The sequence below is a fragment of the Hypomesus nipponensis genome, chromosome 5, assembly GCF_054491055.1.
Source record: "Hypomesus nipponensis isolate SF chromosome 5, ASM5449105v1, whole genome shotgun sequence".
In the NCBI taxonomy this organism is placed as follows: Eukaryota; Metazoa; Chordata; class Actinopteri; order Osmeriformes; family Osmeridae; genus Hypomesus; species Hypomesus nipponensis.
Window position 1 is genome coordinate 8,520,966 of NC_140365.1, and position 20,634 is coordinate 8,541,599.

The 20,634-nt window shown below is 45.9% G+C and overlaps 2 protein-coding genes across 6 annotated transcripts in view; one reads left to right on the plus strand and one right to left on the minus strand.

The window, feature by feature from the left end:
* Nucleotides 1–4,112: 4,112 nt before the first annotated feature.
* On the minus strand, nt 4,113–12,833 carry gabra6b (gamma-aminobutyric acid type A receptor subunit alpha6b). The gene is made up of 9 exons (XM_084698753.1): nt 12,799–12,833; nt 12,540–12,658; nt 12,038–12,105; nt 11,149–11,369; nt 10,782–10,864; nt 10,544–10,687; nt 9,805–9,957; nt 5,957–6,210; nt 4,113–4,373 (listed from the first exon to the last, which is right to left on the minus strand). Exons 1-9 carry the CDS (start codon nt 12,831–12,833, stop codon nt 4,113–4,115), a joined length of 1,338 nt encoding a protein of 445 aa, XP_084554879.1.
* Nucleotides 12,834–19,320: 6,487 nt separating this feature from the next.
* The window catches only part of gabrb2b (gamma-aminobutyric acid type A receptor subunit beta2b), a 40,089-nt gene continuing 38,775 nt past the window's right edge, over nt 19,321–20,634 (plus strand). For 2 of the 5 annotated variants that reach the window (XM_084697997.1, XM_084697998.1), the window contains exons 1-3: nt 19,333–19,403; nt 19,527–19,618; nt 20,332–20,399. In XM_084697997.1, the coding sequence (XP_084554123.1) occupies nt 19,345–19,403; nt 19,527–19,618; nt 20,332–20,399 (219 nt within the window). In that variant the 5' untranslated portion in view covers nt 19,333–19,344. Of the gene's footprint in view, nt 19,404–19,503; nt 19,619–20,331; nt 20,400–20,634 lie in introns of all 5 variants that reach the window. The other 3 variants (XM_084697995.1, XM_084697996.1, XM_084697994.1) reach the window with 3 other exon arrangements.

A 20,634-nucleotide genomic window follows, 5' to 3' on the forward strand; every position in this document is an offset into this window, starting at 1 on the left:
GCCAGGACCCCCCAGGCCTGCAGCAAGCACTCAGCTCCTCCCTGGGAAGCACCAGCACTTCCAGGCAGCAACAGGGAAAAAGCGACAGGGTTTCGGAAGAGAAGTGCCAATGCGTGTTGCGTCTCTTCTGGGAGGGAGGGAGGGAGGGAGGGAGGGAGGGAGGGAGGGAGGGAGGGAGGGAGGGAGGGAGGGAGGGAGGGAGGGAGGGAGGGAGGGAGGGAGGGAGGGAGGGAGGGAGGGAGGGCCCTACGGGCTATCAGTCAACCTGGGCTCCCAGGTTGGAAGTTGGAAGAGGCTAGTATATGCCCTCAAAGCCTTACGCATCACGGAGAAAACGAGAGAAGAAGAGAAAAAACGGCATTAAAAAAGAGGTCCTTGGTGAGTCTCTGTCATCCGTCCAAGCGATGAGTGTTCTCTCTGGTTCTGACTGGGCCATTGCTTTTGTGTGTGTGTGTGTGTCAGAGAGAGAGAGAGAGAGAGAGAGAGAGAGAGAGAAAGAGAGAGAGACAGAGAGAGATTGTGAATATGTGTGTAACAGCAGGGGGTGCTCCAGTAGGTTTAAACACTGTAAGAAGAGAACAAGACAAAAAAGGATTAAAAGAGTGAGAAGGGAGCCATCAGAGGCGATAAATGGAGTCAGGTCTATTTCACTCCGATATATCGCTGTGTGACTGTGTTAAGTGTTATGGGTGATGTTCAGAGGAGGGGGCGAGAACACAAGTGCATATTAATACACACTCACTCACCCACACACACACACACCTAGGGCCCCGGCACGGAACGAGTGTGCCGGAGTCGTTGTGAAGCCTCACACCGAGGGCGTTCTAATGTGATTCCCCCCCCCCCCCCGCCCCCTCCAAGGTTGGCGGTTGGCATGCGGGCCTGCTCATTTTGAATCAAGCCCTCGCTCATGGACCGCTGACAAAGACCTTGTGAGAATCATCCGCCTCGCCTCTGCCTTCCCCTCGCTTGCCTGGGAAGCTCTGCCAGGTATTTCACACCTACGTGTCAGTACGGCATGTGTCAAAACCCAGTGGCTTATTCTGAACAAGGAGCCATTCTCAACCCTGTTATTGCATGGTGTGTCATCAGGAATGCCTGTTACCCATGGCGATGGTGATGTGAACTCAGTGATGCATGTGAGAGAGCACACTGAGCCAGGAAGGTGTATATTGATCGGTGAGATGCACAAGTCTGCGGGGAATTATGTGGGGAATTCTGCGGGGAACTGTGCGGGGAAATATATATATATATATATATATATATATATATATATATATAAATATATATATCTTTATGTGGTCTTCCAAACAACGGCCTTATAAACAAAAGTGCTGACTGCTCAAGGTTTGGTGGATGTCGCAGCAGGATATATGTCCTTCGTTGTGACCAAGCGAGATTGGGGGAAGGGGGACATCACAAGGCTTATCTTATCCGACGTGGATCTATAAGCCAACACATTTGTCTGCCTGACAGAACAGACTGGGATACATGTTTATGGAAACACTTCACACTGTACACACACACACACACACACACATCCAAACATTGTACACGGGCAGATTGGCCGTTCTCTCTTGAGGCCATCTCCAGAAGATGAATAAGAATGAGAATGACTGACAGGGTTTCGCTTTCACGAGCCTGCGTTTTCCATTCGAGAGCCGGTTATTTCAATGATCATCACACCCAAGCGAAAGAAAAGTGCCGTGCTTTAAATAGGAACCGAGCAGGAGAGGGATGTTTAGTGTGTTTGATTCATGAGCGACACGATCATAAAAGAGCTGTTTTCAAGTCTAGGCACTCCAGTGCGCTGTAAAGAAGGAGAGCTTATCACCTTCTGCTAGCCTGCAGACTCACACTGCTGGGGCCCTAGGAGGCCTTTTCAGCAAATGTGTCTCCTTAATGTCCTTCCTCAATGGCCCTATTCATTAAAAAGTGACCACAAGGCTGCCTACACGGCTACACTAAGACAGCCTGGTGGCCCCGACAGCGGGGGAAAGGAATCCTATTTAGACCACTTTGTCCTGTGGCTGCAAGCGTCTCTTAAGAGTCTTTTCTTCCTTCGGGCTCTGCCTCCCAGGAGTGATTCTGTCATAAAAGAGAGACTGCGCACAGGCTGAAGGCTTTGTTACTGTAAATGATACCTGCATTTAGTGTATTGAAACAAAAAATGCAGCGGATTACTTTAGCGTGTCGCTCTAACGACTTTTATTCAGAAGCTAGGGGTGTGAATGGGGATCCCGAGATGAGAGTGTGTTTTGGAGAAAGAAGCAAGGTCGGGTTTGCGGGTGGTGGATTTCGAGAAGAGATGCGAGGTAATAACTAACGAGCAGCCGCCCGTTGGGAAATGAACAACGCACACGTCTCGAGCTGAGAGGCTCGACGTCCGATAGTTCCACACAGGTTCTCATTCTATTTTGGATCCCATCTCTTTGGGGGGTTTTCTCGGGGTCGCCCCTCGTCGCGTGCCGCGCCGTGTCCGTAACTGCTCGGTTGGTTTCAGTCTGTATCGATGAACTGCGACGCTTTGCAGAAAACGTCATAGAAGTCCTGTCAGTGACTGACAGCTTCCATCAACGCCGTGTAAAGTCACTTGTCTTGTCTGGCCCCGAGCCAAGAGGATGAAAACAGCGGGCCAAAATCCGGAAAAAGTTCAGGAAAAGCCTGAAACAAAAGCCTTTAGTTTATTTTTCAGCTGTCTGGATGACAGATGATCCTTTGCACAGCAACTGTGTTCTGTAGCATACTGTTTGAGGTAGGAAAAAAAGTCAATATTGACTTTAAAAAAAAAATCCTCAGAAAACCCCCTACACTTAACAACATACCTTATAAAAAGGATCTAAAGACGTTTTGCATCTTGTTGAAATACAACACAGGCACTGGACAGCCTGTCTTGCAACTGACAGCCGTGCGTATGTGGAGCCGCTACTGCAGGTGAAAAGAGATGGGATGGAACTGGTCTGACAGCTTGGAGCTTTCATGTGAGAGCACCGACGCTCTGACTGACGTCTCCAGAGTTTGATAACACACCTCAGAAGTCATACGAGGGCTGACTTCTGAGAACTTTGCCATCAGGCAGTAAAAGCTTGTCCTGCGTGATGCTAAAATTGCTTGTGAGAGAATATATGCCCGAGAGATTCAGATAGGTGTGTCGGAGTGTTTGTTCGCATTTGTGCGCGCGCGCGTGTGTGTGTATGTGTGCGAGTTTATGAAAAGAACTATAAATGATTACCACTGCCTCCCATTGGCGGCCTCCAGTGCCAACTTCTGAAGCATGGCCTTGAATGACAATGAGACTGTTGCCAATGACACCTTGAGGGGCTGAATTACAATGAGAAAAAAAAGAAAAAAAACCCTGGTGCACACAGTCTCCTGCAGCCATTTCAATATTGGTGGCGCAACCGGAACCGCTGCAGAGTTATTAATTAGCACAGGAACTACATGGAGGCTTTTTGGGTGTGCGACTGCTGCATAATTCACCATCTTCCAGGCGTCAAGCTCCACGAGGGGAAAGAAAGAGACTCTCGCTTCCTCATCGGCCAAACACGCGATGCCACGGTGGGTATCTTTTCTTTTTCCGAAGCAGCACAGAGAGCGTGCGTCTGTGTGTCCGTGGGGGGAAGGGAGGGTGGATGGAAGGGTGTGTGTGTGTGTGCGTTTGTGGGGTTACTTGAAGCACTAGGCTGATGGTGGTGTGCGAGGATGAACTACGTGTCAAGTGTGGAGGACGCCGTCGCCACCGCCGCACGCGCTCACGCTTCCCTCTCTTTTGTTCTGCTGTGGTCGTGTCTCTCCATCACGTGTGCCTGTCGTGCCGACGTGACATCTGTGTCGCTCGAATTGTGAAACCGCATCCGTTTGCCAATTACTGACATTGCCCAGTTTCGATTTTCGTTGCAATGCTGAATGTCTCGTTACCGTGCAAAGTCGACAATTATAGTGTTTGCCATCATCTGCATCGTGATCCTCACTATCACCATTGCCATCCCTATCACCATCACCACCGTCACTACCATCCTCACCACTATCAATCGCACGACCACCATCCACATCACCGCCGCCGGCCATCGCGACCACCGCCTCCAGCTCTTTACCTCCACCCTCTCCCGCATTCACCTGGAGAGCTCCATGGTGTCCTTGGTGAGATAGACGATCCAGTAGACCAGGTTGAAGGCCCCGAACGACAGGGGGAAGAGGATGCGGGAGTACTTGTCGATGATGCTGGTGCCCGTCAGGACGTTGTTGTCCGGCACCGCCGAGCCTTGCTGGAGGAAGGCCTGGGCGTTCACCGGCGGGTTGGGGAACGTCTTGGCCGGCCGCTCGAACAGAGGGGCCGAGTTCATCCTCTTCTTCAGCACGCTGCTCGGATCCATCTGGGCGACCGCACGCGTGCGGGGGAGGGGGGATTAGAGAGAGAGAGGGAGAGATGGGGTTGATGAAGAGAGGTGTTAGCGCAAGGACTGAACGCAGAGATAGGTCGAATCGACTCCTTTCGTCGATGATGTGTACCACTGTATGCGCATTTACAATTATGTGTACGTATGTTGGAGTGTGTGTGTGTGTGTGTGTGAGCGCGGGCCTGTGTGTGTTTACAGGGAGTTCGCACGCGCAGGCTGAACTGGCTCTCTTCCCAGCACCAGGTTGGAGCGGCAAATGTCAGCTGCCGAACTGCGCCATGGTTCCTCCGGAGGTGAGAAATCACACAGCGAGCGTGTGGCTCACACAACACTGTAATTCAGTGGCTATTTTTGAAAAATGACAACAGGCTTGGCTTCTTCTTGGCCAAATCCCAAAAGAATCAGCCAAGCCTATTTTGTGCTGCTCTACATTTCAGCATACTGTCTTTCCAAACAAACAAGAGCAGTAGCAGGCTGGATACTGTACTATATTGTTTTGGCTTGGGAAGAGGGATACTGGATTTACAGTAAGGCACAGATTTTGAGAATACGCAGGTTGTGCAATCAGTTTGAGCTTGTGTTTGGCTTGATCGCGACAGCAGGTGGAATCCAATTTGCACCTTCTGGTATACAGCTCAATAAACAAACAGGTTTAAACTCGTGTTTTCAGCAGCATCTCAATATCATTCTACCGAAGGCCAAACAGGCTCTCACCTAAGCAAATCCTTATAACAATACCGTGTTCATTTAGCAGACAATCGAGTGGGATTAGAACCTGCGAATTCATTATCTACAGTCAGATTTCCACCACTGAGCAATACCTGAGACAATGACCTGGGGGATCCACATATTTGGCAGTGTTTGAACTGGCGAACGGTGAAGTGATCTGTGCTGTTGACAGCAGATGGTATGGTGAGATTCACCTCTCTAGGTAGAGCACAGCCTATCCTCCCACAACATGTTGAGGGTTTGGTACTACCCTCCTCGAAATTGCAGACTCTCTGTCAGAGCCTTCAAAGCCATCCCCTCTGTGCCCTTTCTTTCTCTCCCTCCCTCCCTCCAGCCCTCCCTCCCTCCAGCCCTCCCTCCCTCCAGCCCTCCCTCCCTCCAGCCCTCCCTCCCTCCCCGGCTCCGAGCCTTCTCGTGAGCCTGCAATGATCTGCCCGGATATTCCCTTAATCTATTCCGCTTACATAATCCGCAGCAACGTCGTTCACGGACCCACTGGCTGTCTCCCCACGTCAAAACGCTCTTCTTCTCCCACACTGAGAAGCGTGGGGGGGGGGGGGGGGGGTGGGAGGGCGGGGGGGGGGGGGGGGTGGGAGGGCGGGGGGGCCCGACACGGGAGGCCGGTGAAAGAGAAGCTGAACACTGTGTGTCTCCGGATCAGCTTGTGGCCTGGGTGTCTAGACTGTCTAGTGTGTGTGTGTGTGTGTGTATGTGTGTGGCGCGCGCGGGTATGTCCGGGTATGTACGGGTGTGCGTGTGCCTATGTATTTCTGTTTTGTGCGTGTACGTGTGCGGGAGTATATGTGTGTGTGTGTGCGATGTAAGATTACCGAGGTAACGTCCCCGTCGCTCCCCCCGGAAGCCGCTTCCTGGGCGGCGGCTTTCATGGCCGCCGCCTTGCGCAGCTCCCGATTGGCCTGCAGCGTGGAGAAGTAGTTGACGGCCGCAAACTCGATGAGGGCGGAGAACACGAAGGCGAAGCACACGGCGATGAACCAGTCCATGGCCGTGGCGTAGGAGACTTTGGGTAGAGAGTGCCGGGCGCTGATGCTCAGCGTGGTCATGGTCAGCACCGTGGTTATGCCTGTGTGTTGACGTCATGCAAACGTACAGGTTGTATATCGGTTAGTGAGAGAAAACCACGAGATCTGGCACTATTTTGATATTTCTTCAAGTATTCTGTGGTAATGATTCTTCCTCGATTTCTTTGTTGCTATTGTGCGATCACATCATTTTTGCATCGTTGCTCGGACTATTCCTAGTGTGGGTCTCACTATCCCCCCTACCAAAGGTTCGCTGATCTGTCTTCCTAAAAGACAACGACCGCTAACCCTTTCATTTGGTGGGTGGGGTATTTTACATGGTTCACTGGGAATAACAAATGGTAGGTTGTTGCTCAGTCACTGGCAGTTTAATGTGATACTGGCTTGCATGTCATTGGATAGCTTTAGGGTAAATGGTTAAGGCTCTGTTCAGGCATGTCAGTTGGCCTGGAATGGTTTCTGGTGAACCCAATAGGTCAAATCAGATCATGCATTTCCAAGTATTTCTGCCAAAGCCCTTTCACAAGTAAGCACAAAACTTTTGAGTGGGCGGAGACACATTTTCAACTTTGAAAATCTTCATTTAGAAAGCTCAGGCTCGTATTAATTTAATTCAAAAAACATATTGTGTCAGTAATTCACGTCTGGTTCATTCATGGGCATTGTCAATTTGTCTCGTGCAACATAATCAATGAGATGCTAAACAGGTACATTTCAATAGAACATGATTTTAAATGCTTTATCTTTATCTATTTATCTATCTTTGTCTATTATCTATGCTAAATCTTTTATTTAGATGCATATTGACGCCCACATAATTTGCCAAAGGGGGAGAACAATTAGCATTCTTGATGATTTATGTAATCTGCAGCTTAACATCATAATTTGGGAAGTATCAACAATGGGGGCATTAGGTCATGTGAGAGTCTCCTAGCCTATAAAGAGTTTGCTGATGAGCAAGTGATAAATGCGTTGCTTGCCAACGATGACAAACTGAGAGAAATATCTTGCACGCGTCCCTACACAGAAGAATACATAGAAAGTAGAATAGATATCAATGGTTAATCACCTCGCATCTAAACTTCCTACACAGGACAGAAGCTGGTGAAGAGAGGGGAAAGGAGGTGGATGGAGGATGTCATACCAGTCTCAACATCACCCAGGTGAACCCCATCGCTGATGGACATCCGTGGGCCAACATGCATGGGGAAGACAGCGGCGATGATGAATGGGATGTGCGCCGGGATGAGCAGTCTAGTTTACTCTCGGGGGCGTGAGGATGGATGAGCGGAGCACTGTGAATAATCAGGGACAGGAGAGAATGATGATGATGAAGGGGAGGGGAGTGAAAGAGGAAGCCACACACACACTTGGAGGCTTCACGCGGGACGGGCGTTTACTTGGAACAGATGCCGGAGCCGTTGCGAGTCCCGACCACACATAACGAGTTCCGTCGTTTCAGAACGCATTTCTCACCCGCCACTGTAGGAAATCATGGGATCTTTGCCTGGATCCCGTCTTGCTTCGGCCTAAGCAAATGTCATAAGGGAGACCGGGTATTGAACACTTCACTTTCAGCTAACCCATGTCACAACCACTCCTGGTCTCCCCTAATCAAGCACCATCCATAAGACCCCATCGCAAACACATGCAGAAACAGTGTGCGACACTTGCAATACTCTCTTATTAAAAGAGAGTGTGTTACAGTCAGCGTTTTCTGAAAAGGCAGAATGAACCAGTGACAATCCTGTACCGAGCCCCTTACAAAAGCTATTAATTCAGCCATTCGACTTGCTGTGTAATGGGCCATTAACAACAGTGGAGACGGGTCCAGTGAGATTGCTCTCGCTCGGCTAAAATAGAAGAAATGGACCAACAGGCCACTGTGGTCTGTGCTCTTATCATTAGTGTGAGGGGGGGAGTAACTTGTAGTGGCTAAGTGGATGTAATAATGTTTTTCAGCATCTCAACTCTGCTTCCACCAACTCCCCCATTACAGTAACAAGACTGTCCCTCTGCCTGTCGACGCTGCCTGTCTTACTCAGCCACTTGTTAACTGATTGCAGTGTGGGAGGGGGGGATGGACGTGAAAGTGTGTCAGGAAAATGGAGGAGGTCAAAGAAAGCGAGGGTGGGAGGCGGAGGGGAAGCGGAAGTGGAGGAGAAAGCTGGAGAAAGGGAGAAATGAAGAGCCTGAGGCATTTGTGTGCTTTTAAAAAGGCAACAACAAAAAAGAAGCGAGGCACAAATTAGGCCCCACTCAATTAAGTCTGTGAGCACTGCGCTCAGGGGACTTTGAGCTCTTAGTGGAGCGGGCAGAGCTGCTGTAGCACCACGACAATGGCTAATGTGCTTTGATCAGCCTCTGTCTCACTCCACTTCCGTCCTCTCTTCCCTCTTTGCTCCTCCACTGCGTCTGTCCTCCCTCTGTCTTCCATCAGTGTACCCGTCAGGGCATTTACGCCTCGGTATCTATCTTGTAGCTTACTGTGTCTCCTATCACTGTTTCTGGTGTTCAACCAGTGCCGACATCAAATACATTCGACTTACGGAAGCAATTTAGGGTAACTTTGGGAACGGAAACAAACTGTGTAAAGCATGAAGATAAAACCTCTACATCCTTGTATATTTTGGGTGAAATCGAAAGAACAAACCAGCAGTTAAGACACCACCGCACCAAACACCAACACATCGACTCTCTCTCTGTCTTTTTTATCCCCTTCACCATGCAGAATGAAAACAGCAGGATGTGTGAGGTTAATGAGGATTCACAGATGTGCGTACCGCGTGGGGCCTGCAAAGTTGCAACACACGTTAATGATTGGTAGCTCTTCTTCCCTAAGAGTGGAGGGGTCTTGTCAGAACTCTGATAGCCTACCAAAGAGAAGATAGATGGGGAGTGAAGAGAGGAAAGGGGTGTGGAGGAGAGGGAAGGAGGGGAGAGAGGGGATGGAGGAGAGGAGAGGAGAGGGAATGAGAGGAGAGCCATAATCTACAAAGGGCAGCAGCTCCAGCTTGGCAAAAATGTTACTGAGACTAAATTGGAAATAGAAAAATCAAAAAGGAAGGCAATGGGAACTTAAGAGCTCCAAACTCCCCGGGCGAGAGAGAGAGCAATGTGTGGTAACTGTAGCGTGATGTAACATGAACTAGCGGAACCTGCGACTGCTCGGCAACTCTCCAAGTAAACAGACTCCCCCTCTGCCTTCCTGGTATGACCAATTTCAGAACAGGAGTTCTTTACAATGAACTGTACTTGGCCAAGGTGGAGGATATGGAGATAATGAGTTAGGTACAAGCTGTTGTGGCTGTGACTTTGTTCTGTGCTAACAACGCTCCACCAAGTCGGGCACTCCACACATAGCTGAAAACCTTCCAGCGAGTTCTGCCAAGAAACACCACTTAAGGACGAGGGGCAGAAACTTTCCCTGCCTTGTCACACAAAGACACGACATGGAAAGACATGCTGTGGGTGGCAAACTGCTACATCCAGCTTGGAGTCGGAACGAGTATAATCCCAGCCCAATGTTCTTTATCTTATGTCAGGACCCTTGGTTTGACATTGTGAGATGTGAACATGGATGGGAGGGACGTAGAAGGATGGCGTGAGGTGTGAGGATATCAGAAGAGGCCTACCGAATACAGTTCGAGCAGGAACCGATTCCTTATTGATCCAAAAAGAGACCTGGGCAAGGATGACAGTCATGATACAGGGGATGTACGTCTGGATCAGGAAAAAGCCCATCTTCCGTTGCAGGTGGAAGTGAACCGTCATAATAACGTATTCACCTGTCAGGAAACAAAAAATGGAACTTTGTTTCCGCCGTCGAGTCGACACATTGGCATTTTCACAGAATCTCACATGCAACATGATTCATGTGAACAGATATCACAGAAACCGCAAACTGTTCCAGGACATATGGCACGTACTGGATGAGAGTGACACACATGCAATGCTGCAAACTGAACACGTCAAATAAATACTCATCAATGTGCACCATTCAGTTCATGTAGGAAAAACAGAGAGAGAAAGAAAGAGAGAGAGAGAGAGAGAGAGAGAGAGAGAGAGAGAGAGAGAGAGAGAGAGAGAGAGAGAGAGAGACAGAGACAGAGAGAGACAGAGACAGAGACAGAGACAGAGACAGAGACAGAGAGACAGACACAAAGAGTTTACAATTGAAGCTATTTCAATAAAGACGTGGACCCACATCCAGTCCATGCGCACGCAGGCATCCTTTTTTTTGTAGGACAACAGTGTCTTTCATACGATGATTGAGTTAGACAGATCCTAAAGCTGTGTGGTTTTTCTGCATAGCTGTGTGGCCAGGTCTGAGTCCAATGCTACAACAGCCACGAGACGACCCATCTCTCTTACCTGTGTTGGATTTTAACCTCTCGCTGGACACTGTCTGACCTATCAGGTCGTACTGCAGTAAACTCGACGACTCCTGGGGGACCTCCACAGAAAACAGCGGGCCCTTCTTCCACGTGTAGACAATCTCACTCATGGGGTAAGCATCTGGACAGCAGGGGCGGAGATAGACATGGTCAAGTCTGTAATCGCTATCCCGTAACCATCTGTCTGACCGGGGCTTATCGGAAAAACAACTTACAGCTTCCAAACTTCAGCGGGCAGGCGTGACCATCCATGGGGAAATTCATCAGTCGCATTGGACACTCTGCGTTGATGGTCAGTCTGGGATGAAATCATGAATTTGACCAAATATTACAGCAGAAACAAAGCGTATTCAGGTAGATATATGTTGATGTAAATGCAGTCCCCCCCCCCCACTCCATGTCATGCTAATACACCAGTATTGCCTTCACTCTTGTTGTTAAGCGCTCAAGTAGGCCATCATGCCATCCCTTTAAGAACATATGCTTTCATGTCAGTGTTTATAATAGCTCCCTGTACAGCCCAAGGCTGTAGCGCTCAGGTCCTGGGCAGCTTCGAGCGTGCTCAGTGTAGCTCAGTCATACCTCATGGTGTAGAGGATGGTTCCATTCTGCATGATGCGAAACAGCTTGTTGGGAGTGGTCATGTTGTGAGAGATGGAACGCTTGCCATTCCGGAAGAAAGTGTCCGGCGTCCAGATCTTGCTGACCATGAGGTTGTTCAGCCGCAGGATCTCAATGGGGCCTTCGAATTTCAGCCGCTCGTCGATCCACGTTTGACGGAAAAAGACATCCATCGTGTACTCCTGTGAGATGCCAGTTTGGGGGAAATCAATTCCGAGGGCATGCGTGGTCACATTTTCAGAATTTGACTCACAGTTGAGCTAAATATGCTTCATGGTCATTGTCCAAAGCAAATTCATTTGGTGCAATCATTGGTTGAAATGGTTGATGTGTTTGTGTATGTCATGGACGACACGGTCTTCGTTTCGAACATTTTGTAACTGTGTAGCGGTTGTATGACTCAACCTGGAATGCTTTTAGATCAAATTAATGGCTTTGCTTCCCTGAAAATCCTCATCTTTCCCTGCCTATAGAATAGCAACTAAGATACCACATGGTAAGGGAAGTGGCTTTACATGGAGGCTGTATGGTGTGTAGGGAAATAGAACACTCAGCCGCTCCCCAACCCTCTCCGATAGGGATTGTCAACCAGATTAAAATCCCTAAGCTGGACTAATGACATCCTGCCCAAATGCCATAATAATGAAGGCTGGTCGAAAGAACATGACTTGCAACCGTGGACATATACAGTAGTGAATCCCACCCACCGTGCACACACACACACACACACACACCCATGTGATAATACTGTACTTTCACACATTTACTGTGTAGACTACTAAAATAAATATTTATATAAACAATATATATATGGCTCTGGAGTTCTGTGTTATGCAAGTGTATTACATACCATCTCAACATCTGAGACAGGACCAAAGCTGGTGACAAAGATGTCTGTTTTGACCTCTGTGACTGGACCTACAAATGACATTTTCGTTTTTGATACGAAACGACAAACAAATACTTCCTCAAAAAGGTAGCAAGACATGTACACTGGATATACGTATTTCTATTACAATGTTCACTGTTAATAGTTGCTTTCCATCTGATTAGCAATACCCATAGAGCTGGAGTTGAAAATTGCTCTACAGAACAATTCCAATCATTTTGCCTCAAACAGGTTGGATCATTGTTGGAAAGACTGAGTGGTCAGTGATTCATCTAATTGCTGAGACGCACGCACTCGAGGGCAAATAGTTCATGGTGAAATCAATTATATATTACAAAGACTTTCCAAGATGGGACACAGGTAAGTACCTAGAAAATGTGTGCCTCGAAACTGTTTGAACTAAAACTTTACTGATTTTTGATTTCACATCTTAAAACAAGAAAATAGATATGTGTAACTGTACCTCCAAATCCAGGTCGTAGCCTGTTGTCATATCCATCTAGTAATCTATCCAATATGCGTGTTATGTTATCCAAATAAATATTCGCCTGTGGCGCTTGAGTTCCCCAAACATTGCTCACACTGTAAATGAAGAACATACAGAATGCGACCAGTGCGTCACTTGATAAAACTTGTTAAAATCGCAGTTTCACAAATCACATCGATCACCAACGAACAATAACATGCGTAAAAGTCGAAGAAAAAGAGTTGTATGTACTTACCAGGACAGAAATAAGCAAGTGAGAACGACCGCCATACCTCACCAAAACTCCACAGCCAAAAATCTATGGTCAACTGTTATAATTTGCATATTCCATGATTGAGAAGCATATTCAGAACCGATCACAACAAGGCTTAGTGTGAAGCGCGAGGCATTTGCGCCAGTCCACTGTGACTTCACCAGTGCGGTTGCGCCTCATCTGACTCGCTCAGTTGAAAAACTAAAGAGTTTTACTGTAAGAGACTGTAGAGCAGGGACGAAGGGCATTGACAATAATCGAATAAGGCATTATGGGAGATTAGATGGGAGAAAGAAAGCCAGTGATAGTTTTGACCGGGAATTAGCAAAGACTCGTTTGGAGATTTGAAAAAGCCTCAAATATCCTGGAACAGATTAAACCAGAGGGTTTCAATTTATTTGTGAAAACTCTGAAGATTTAAATTATTATCCAAGTAAAAGACAGAGTTAGTCCATATTGCATGCTGACCCAGGTCACGACTAACTCTTCTTATTCCATTAGCTTTGACACACTTTTTACATCCAGCCAAACACACTGCAGCATGTGTCAACAAATAGAAATGATACTGTAGTAGTAGATAAAAGTGAACGGGTGTGAATCAGATTGCGGAGGTGGTGGTGGAGAGTGGGAGGGACATAGCGCACTCTACTCTTCTACTGGTGGCTAAACCTTTTTTTCTTACAAAACCCATCTTCTGTTTTACTTCAGTGCTAATTTGGTTGTGCGGTGCTCTAGAAGACTGCTGTCTTCAATCAGATAACAGTTTACAATCTACATTAAGAGTACATATGGGACATTTAATTGCAGATGAAGTACTTTTTGTAGTCAAATGTTGAGAACAGTCAGATTTAAACCCTCCTTTTATGTCTGGTCACATTATCTAGTGAATCTATAATACATTGGACCAAGATTAATGTACAGTATATTCTTATGACAACTCAAAACAGTTCTGAAGTAGTTATGTAACATAATATTACAGTCCTGGTTGTATTGTACTGTAAATGTATCTTATATAATATATATATATATTTTTTTTTTTCAGACAATAAAGAGCAGACAATAAACATAAATGATCTCAATACACAAAGACCATCTTGAACACAACGACCAAATACACATCTAATAGAATCAGTCCTTTACTTGATACCGTACCTGTGTCCGACATAGGGATTACCAAACCGATTATGTTGCTTTAGTCTACTAGTACTATGTCTAGACATAGTTTTAGCACTAGCAGCATACTTAATAATGGTAGCTATGTCCGAAGCAACAGTTGAATCGACATCATAGTAAACATAACAGTATTAGAGCGTGATGTCATTTATTCAGCTTTACGGCTGTCCGTCCATGAGCCAGGAGTCCTCTTAGAAAAAGGGCTTATTGCCGATTCTAGTGGCGGGAAGCTGTTTGGCATCCACATACAGTAATGCCACCATCGCCCTGACACAGACCCGGCCATTACTCTCTAATCCACCTCCATGGCAGCAAACTTTAAGCACCGTACATTGGGCACAGGCATCATTCATCTCCCCTTTTATGAGGCATGTCATCCATTAGGGGGCCCATTCACATACAGTCAATAGAGGGGCTTCAAGCACACATCATTAAGGAGAAAAGGGGAGGGGGGGGCGCGTGGCTGTGTGGTCCCATGTGTGTGTCGGGGGGGTTGAGGCGTGATGGCCTGGCCCGGCTGAACGACAGACAAATGGGTCTGATGAGTGTCCCAGAGTGCACTGAGGCAGAGACAGTTGTGAGGGACGCCGAGCTCCGATGGTCTTCCGGAGAGCTTTGGCAATGGTCGTCAGGAAGCGCCAAACGGAACAAAGAGCCTCTGAAAGGCATTTTAGTGGCTCTGTTAAAAAGGTCCTTATTGCCAATTGCTTTGAGAGAACGTGGTTTAATGTCCGACCTTCATGCAAGTTCATTATATTCAGTTTAGAGTGTTGCAATTAAGACTGTCTCTCTGAGCAAATCACACAGATTAGGGACCGAACACAGATGCAAATGTAACAGTAATAAATGACTTTTATACAGTGCTCTACCAAATGTATGAGACTGGCTTACCTCCAAGTGGCTTACCACTTACCTCCTACACCATGTATGTTTAGGCTGCCCGTGTCCACATCTGGGTTCTATGTACTTCTGCAATCTCTAATGAAAGTCCTGGCCATGCTGCATTTCATCACCCAACACCAAGTATTTTGTGTTGGGTGTCTCTATTTGGTAATTATGCAGTGTTGCTATAAATATAACCCACCTCCTACAGAGGATGCTGTAGAAACAAATTGTATTATACAGTATCTATGGTAACAGATCTGCTTTTCAAGAAGATCGTGATGTTTCAATAGAGAAAGATTTTGGTTGTGACACTAATTAGTGGTAGAAATGCACCCGAAACTTTTTAGGTGTTTACGGGAATTTGTGGTCAGTTGGGATGTCAGAACAATATTTATTTCTGTCTCTCTTTCTCTCTCTATTTCTCTCTCTCGCTTCTCTTTCTCTCGGTTTTTCTCTCTCTTCTCCTCCTCCTCCCTCGCACAGACACGTTATACTGAGTTGACATCAACCTCTAGTGCCTCTGGATTTGAATCCTACAACAGATTAAAAGACTGATGTCTGACGACACGCCTGTGTAAACTTCAGCACCATGGACAGCGTTTTCACTTCAGCACCGTGGACAGAGTCCAATGGTCGCACAGGCAACACAGAACTGAGCTCAATTCTGTTTAAGTGTATCTGCTTTAAATCAAAACTTCAAAAAACTGTTAAAGCTGAACCTACACTTCACCATCCATTACATAATGACATAAATTGTACATCAGTGTTGCTCTTAACACAACATGTAGACACACTGCAGAGCCATAAATATGATTCTCCTCCTACAGCAGGTGTAGGAATAGCTATATAATACAGTCTCTATGGTAACCGCTCCTAGTTACCAAAAAAAAAACTTGGTGTCAAGTCAAAGTCAGCAAGGCTGCCTGCAGCGGTGGTTCTGGGCTCCTCTGTGTTCATCTTAGCAGGCAGAGGGCAGAGCCATGAGATCAGCCACAATGAACCTCTGGAACAGCGCCCAGAGAGCTAACCCTCACGCAATGCTAGGTTACGCAAAAGAAAATAACTCATATATCTCAGTCAAATGCGAGTACGTAGGGAACACTGGCAAAAACAATAAACTAAATACTGAACCAACAGTAAAGTACCATCTGTCATAACATGCTAACCTTGAAGGGAAGCCAAGTAACCAAAAGGCAGTTTTTTGGCAGGAGAACTCAGGTAATTCCTCCCAACTGTGGCTAAAGCCGACACTCACCCGAGTCCTCTGACAGGGTTGGCATCCATGTCCATCGTCTGCTGGTGCTGAAGGGCGCAGTCACCTTGAGCTGACGCAGGTGGCGCCCCCTGTTGGGTGAGAGGGTCAGCAAGCCAAAGAAGTCAGTGGTCTCTGTTGTCTGCACATCCGAGGTGTTCTGTGGAGACAGCGTTGGTTCCTGAGAAACACCAACCATAGACACGGTACAAACAAGCCATGTAGCAGATGGTTGAGGTGTAACATACAAGTGAATTATTATTGAAACGTAGACATTTTGTTTCCTGAAATTTGACCATTTGAGTCTGGGTCCAGTATAGCAGACAGAACTGGGAAAACATTCTGAACTGAGACAATACGAGTGATATTTATATATACGTGATATGGCTTGAACATTGTATTTCCATGTGTCTGTATGTGCTCAGGACCTGCACAGCTAAGTGTGTCTGCTTTCATTGGCCAGCCTCTCTGGTTTCTTCTCGCCGCAGGTCCTATCGTTGATCATCAAAGGTCCATCTTTACTTTTAACAGTGTCCACAGTGTGAACTGTATTGAGTCTTCAATGATTATCCATCGAAGACGTACTGTATGCACAATCAAACTACAATTTAGTTAAACCACTTGTGTACAATAGACTGTTGATAAAATACAGTATAAATAATGTATTAAAGTACATTACACATGGAGAGATTCCTACCTTTGTTATATGTTACACGTAAGGGTAGCTTATAAAAAAATAGTGCATCTTCTCTAAGGATAGTGCCAATTTTTTTTTTTTTTTTTTTTTTGTTTATCCTCCTAAGCCTTTGCCATCCTAAGTTTTGAAATCGAATGAAATCACAGTAATGGAGAGGATTGTAAGAGATTGCATCACTTGTTACAGTGACACTGTAGCCTGATGTGGAATAATGTTGATCTTATTTGCAAGCTTTTTATGCAAGCTTTTTAAAACAACTTTTTTCATTGATTTGAAGACAAGATCAATAACGTAAAGCCTATACTTAGTCCTACTTTTGTTACCTTTGAATGTTTGATGTTTCTGGAATACAAGTTTAGTTGCTTGTTTTCATATCCTTATCTAACTATAATCATTATCTATAACCACATTTGTGTCTTGCCGCATTGAGCCCGACCAAACATTTTCCCAACATGGTAAGTCCCAACATGGATAGAAAAATGACTTTTCAAATTGTACTCTGTTACTGGCAAATAGAACATTGTCGAGTGCCAAAGTCATGGCAGATGATGAGCTGTGATGTGTTATCTGTTTTCACAGATTCAATCCACACACAGCCCAGACAGACCCCTTCATCAGGACCCTGGATTCCAGCAAACAAGCCCTGGTTTACAGAGTTGACCACACACAAACACCGCTGCATCGGACAGCAGTCAGTATATACATAGAGCACCTTTTTAACATCATGTCAGGACAAAGTGGGCAAATGCGTTTCATTGTGAAGAGTGAGCAAAATGTCGCTCATCATTATCCAAGAGCTCTTCACCCTCCTGTGTTGAGATGGAGAAAGGCTGACCTTGAGGAAGAAAACCATTAAAAAGCCACTCTGTAGAATAAACCAAATCAACAGTTGAACATTTGAGGTCAGTTCTTAAGAGTGCTACATCAAAAAAGCCTTGCTTAAACTGCCACTGTAGACACAGGGTCCACAGGGCAAAAGCAATCAGCATCTAAGTTAATGAATGGGTGAAAGAGGGAATGTACGTATTTATTTATTTATGCATGAACAAATAGCTCGGTAGATGGGTGAAGGGATGGAGGGAAGGATAGAAAGATGGCAATATGGATGGATGAATGGATGGATGGTAAAGCTATGCAGATTAAACGTGAACTGTTAAAATCTCTTTTTGTGAATGTTGTGATGACAAATCCTATCCCTTCAATTGGCAGATCAAACCACATGCCACAAAATAAAATGTAAGCAACAGTATGAAGCAGACATGTCACGACAAAGGCATTAAGTATTTGGGATTCCCCAAAACAAACTTGTTTCACTTGAGAACGAGCTCCACTCTAGGCTTGTGTGTCAATGCACAAGAAAAACATTCATTTATCAGTTATTTTTACTGTCCACCAGAGACCTCTCTTGCGCTCCGCCCTTTGCCAAGTATAATGTTCAACGACCCACTCTACGGGTGTTCACTTTTATGCAGTAGCTCACGACCTGTTCGGAAGTGGGCAGAACATCGACATGCGTTGGCTTTGAGATGCGTAGGATGTACTGTACAGCACATCTCTGTGGGTTCTGTATGTCCTATGTGAACATAATTCGCTCATGCGCTCATCATAAATGTACTTACTCATTAGTTGTGCGCGTTTGCGCACAAAGTCATCAAAGGCGGAAACGCGTGGGATGGTTGATGTGCAATTGATAAATACATTGGGAGACAGAGATGGGGATTCATTAAATAGCAGCAGGTGTATTAGAATTAATTCGTTTTCTGGTCTGTGGTTGGTTGCAGTTTCTCAAGATGCACTCGTCTTGAGAAAACGAGTAATAAAACTCGCCTTCGCTCGTTGCTCTTTCGCTGTACCTCGAAACACCCTCACAGGAACCCACGCGCATCCTTCCTACTACTTTACACGATCTCTCTCTCTTTCTATCTCTCTCTCCCTGCCCCTCTCTCTCCCTGCCTCTCTCTCTCTCTCTCTCTCTCTCTCTCTCTCTCTCTCTCTCTCTCTCTCTCTCTCTGTCTCTCTCTCTCTCTCTCTTTCTCTCTCTCACACACACACACACACACACACACATATTACGGCCAAGGAAAGAAGTCTTCATGAAAATGTTGGGCTATATTTGACTAAGCTTATAACACGTTTCTGCTTCTTGCTCATGCCAGAATATATTTATACAAAATAGCCAAATTACGTTTTACTCCAAACATACTCAAATTAAATACGTCATAAAAAATGTTGTGGTTTGAACGTTAAGGTTCACACTTTTTAATGCCACGAATGGAACGAGACCTTCGTTTGCCTCTCACCAACTTGTTTGCTCCGCTTTCCCCTTTAAATTTCCTCTGTGGCTGGGAAATTGCTCTACCACCACCAGCATCAGCAGCCGCGGCTCCTTGATGTTGTGGTAGAGTATGCGCATGCGCCCCACATTGGAATTACTGCACTGGCCAGAATAAGTTGGTTCTCGTCTGCCTTCACTGAAATTCAAAATCATATCAAAACTATGGCGGTGTTGAGAATAAGAAAAATGAGATGCTTTGGTGTCTGGACATTTCCCCTAATAGTGGCCGTGGTCTGTACGCAAAGGTAAGTGGCCGGCGTGGACGCTCATCACTTTACCTGACTGTGTTGCTCATTGTAGAAAACACTTAAAATACTACTGAGATCAGACACCTTTACATCTAAGATGTTTTCTGCTTCTTTCTCTAGTGTCAATGACCCTAGCAATATGTCATTGGTAAAGGAAACAGTTGATAGACTGCTGAAAGGATATGACATTCGCTTGAGGCCAGATTTCGGAGGTAATTGAAATAATTTTCTAACACGAACTGTAATGGACTGCTTTGTCATCAGCCGTATAACACAAACAGTTGTTGCTTTAATTGGTTTGATCGCAGGAATCCTTGGGTCTCAAGGTTTTGGAAAGTAAAAGGCACAAACCATCGGTTCTCCCAGGTAGCCTAGCCTCATAGATTAATCGGGCCACTTCGTTCCACATGTGTTAAACAACAGGGATTATGACCACTTTCCAACAAACCAAGGGCAGTTTTTTTTCTTTTTTTTTCATATACAGCCATAGTACAATGCAACTGTATTATAGCCGACTACAAGCTTAAGGCAATGTGAGTAATTTCTGTCCACCTGCGCCAATTTTGTTGGATAAATGTCTAAAAGCTATCTGGTGCTTTGTGCTGCATGGTTAACAAAAGACTACAAACTGTTTAAATGTAGTCTGTTAGCACGCTGTACAATCTTCTAGGGAGATCTTCAGATGAACACCATTGTGCGTCGCGATTTACATTTTGGGGAATTCCGCGCGCACCTAAATCCAAAGCTACACTTCAGCGTGTTATCTGGCTGATTATTAGTTTATAAATGTTTACTACTGTGCCATGATGCAGACAATAGAGCTATTTTAAGTCGTATATATTCGACTCCTTTCATACATTTTAGCACACAACAGAAACGCATATTTTACCAGCTTTTTATTTTAGTCCGTTCTGGTTTTTTGCAGGTCCGCCGGTGGGAGTGGGGATGAACATAGACATAGCAAGCATAGACATGGTATCAGAAGTCAATATGGTAAGTATTCAATTATCACCCCCTCCTAATCATTAGTGAGCATTGTGATCTGTGGTCCTAAACAGTAGCCTTGCTTATCCCTCCTGGGGAACCCCCTTACCACAAATATGCCACGCTCAGTACATTCGCTGGATAGTCCCTTTCATTGATCACAGCGGTGCCATTTAACCGATTCTTAATGTTTGGAGAAGGAGGTCAGCTAAGTCAGAAATTAAAATAAGACTTACCAAACCAA

Coding starts and splice junctions, on each gene's coding strand:
- gabra6b (XM_084698753.1), bottom strand. CDS start 12,833: ATGGCGGTCGTTCTCACTTGCTTATTTCTGTCCTG. Junction 10,865..11,148: donor ACCATCCTCTACACCATGAG/GTATGACTGAGC, acceptor ATTTCATCCCAG/ACTGACCATCAACGCAGAGT. Junction 6,211..9,804: donor TCCTGCTCGAACTGTATTCG/GTAGGCCTCTTC, acceptor GTCAACACACAG/GCATAACCACGGTGCTGACC.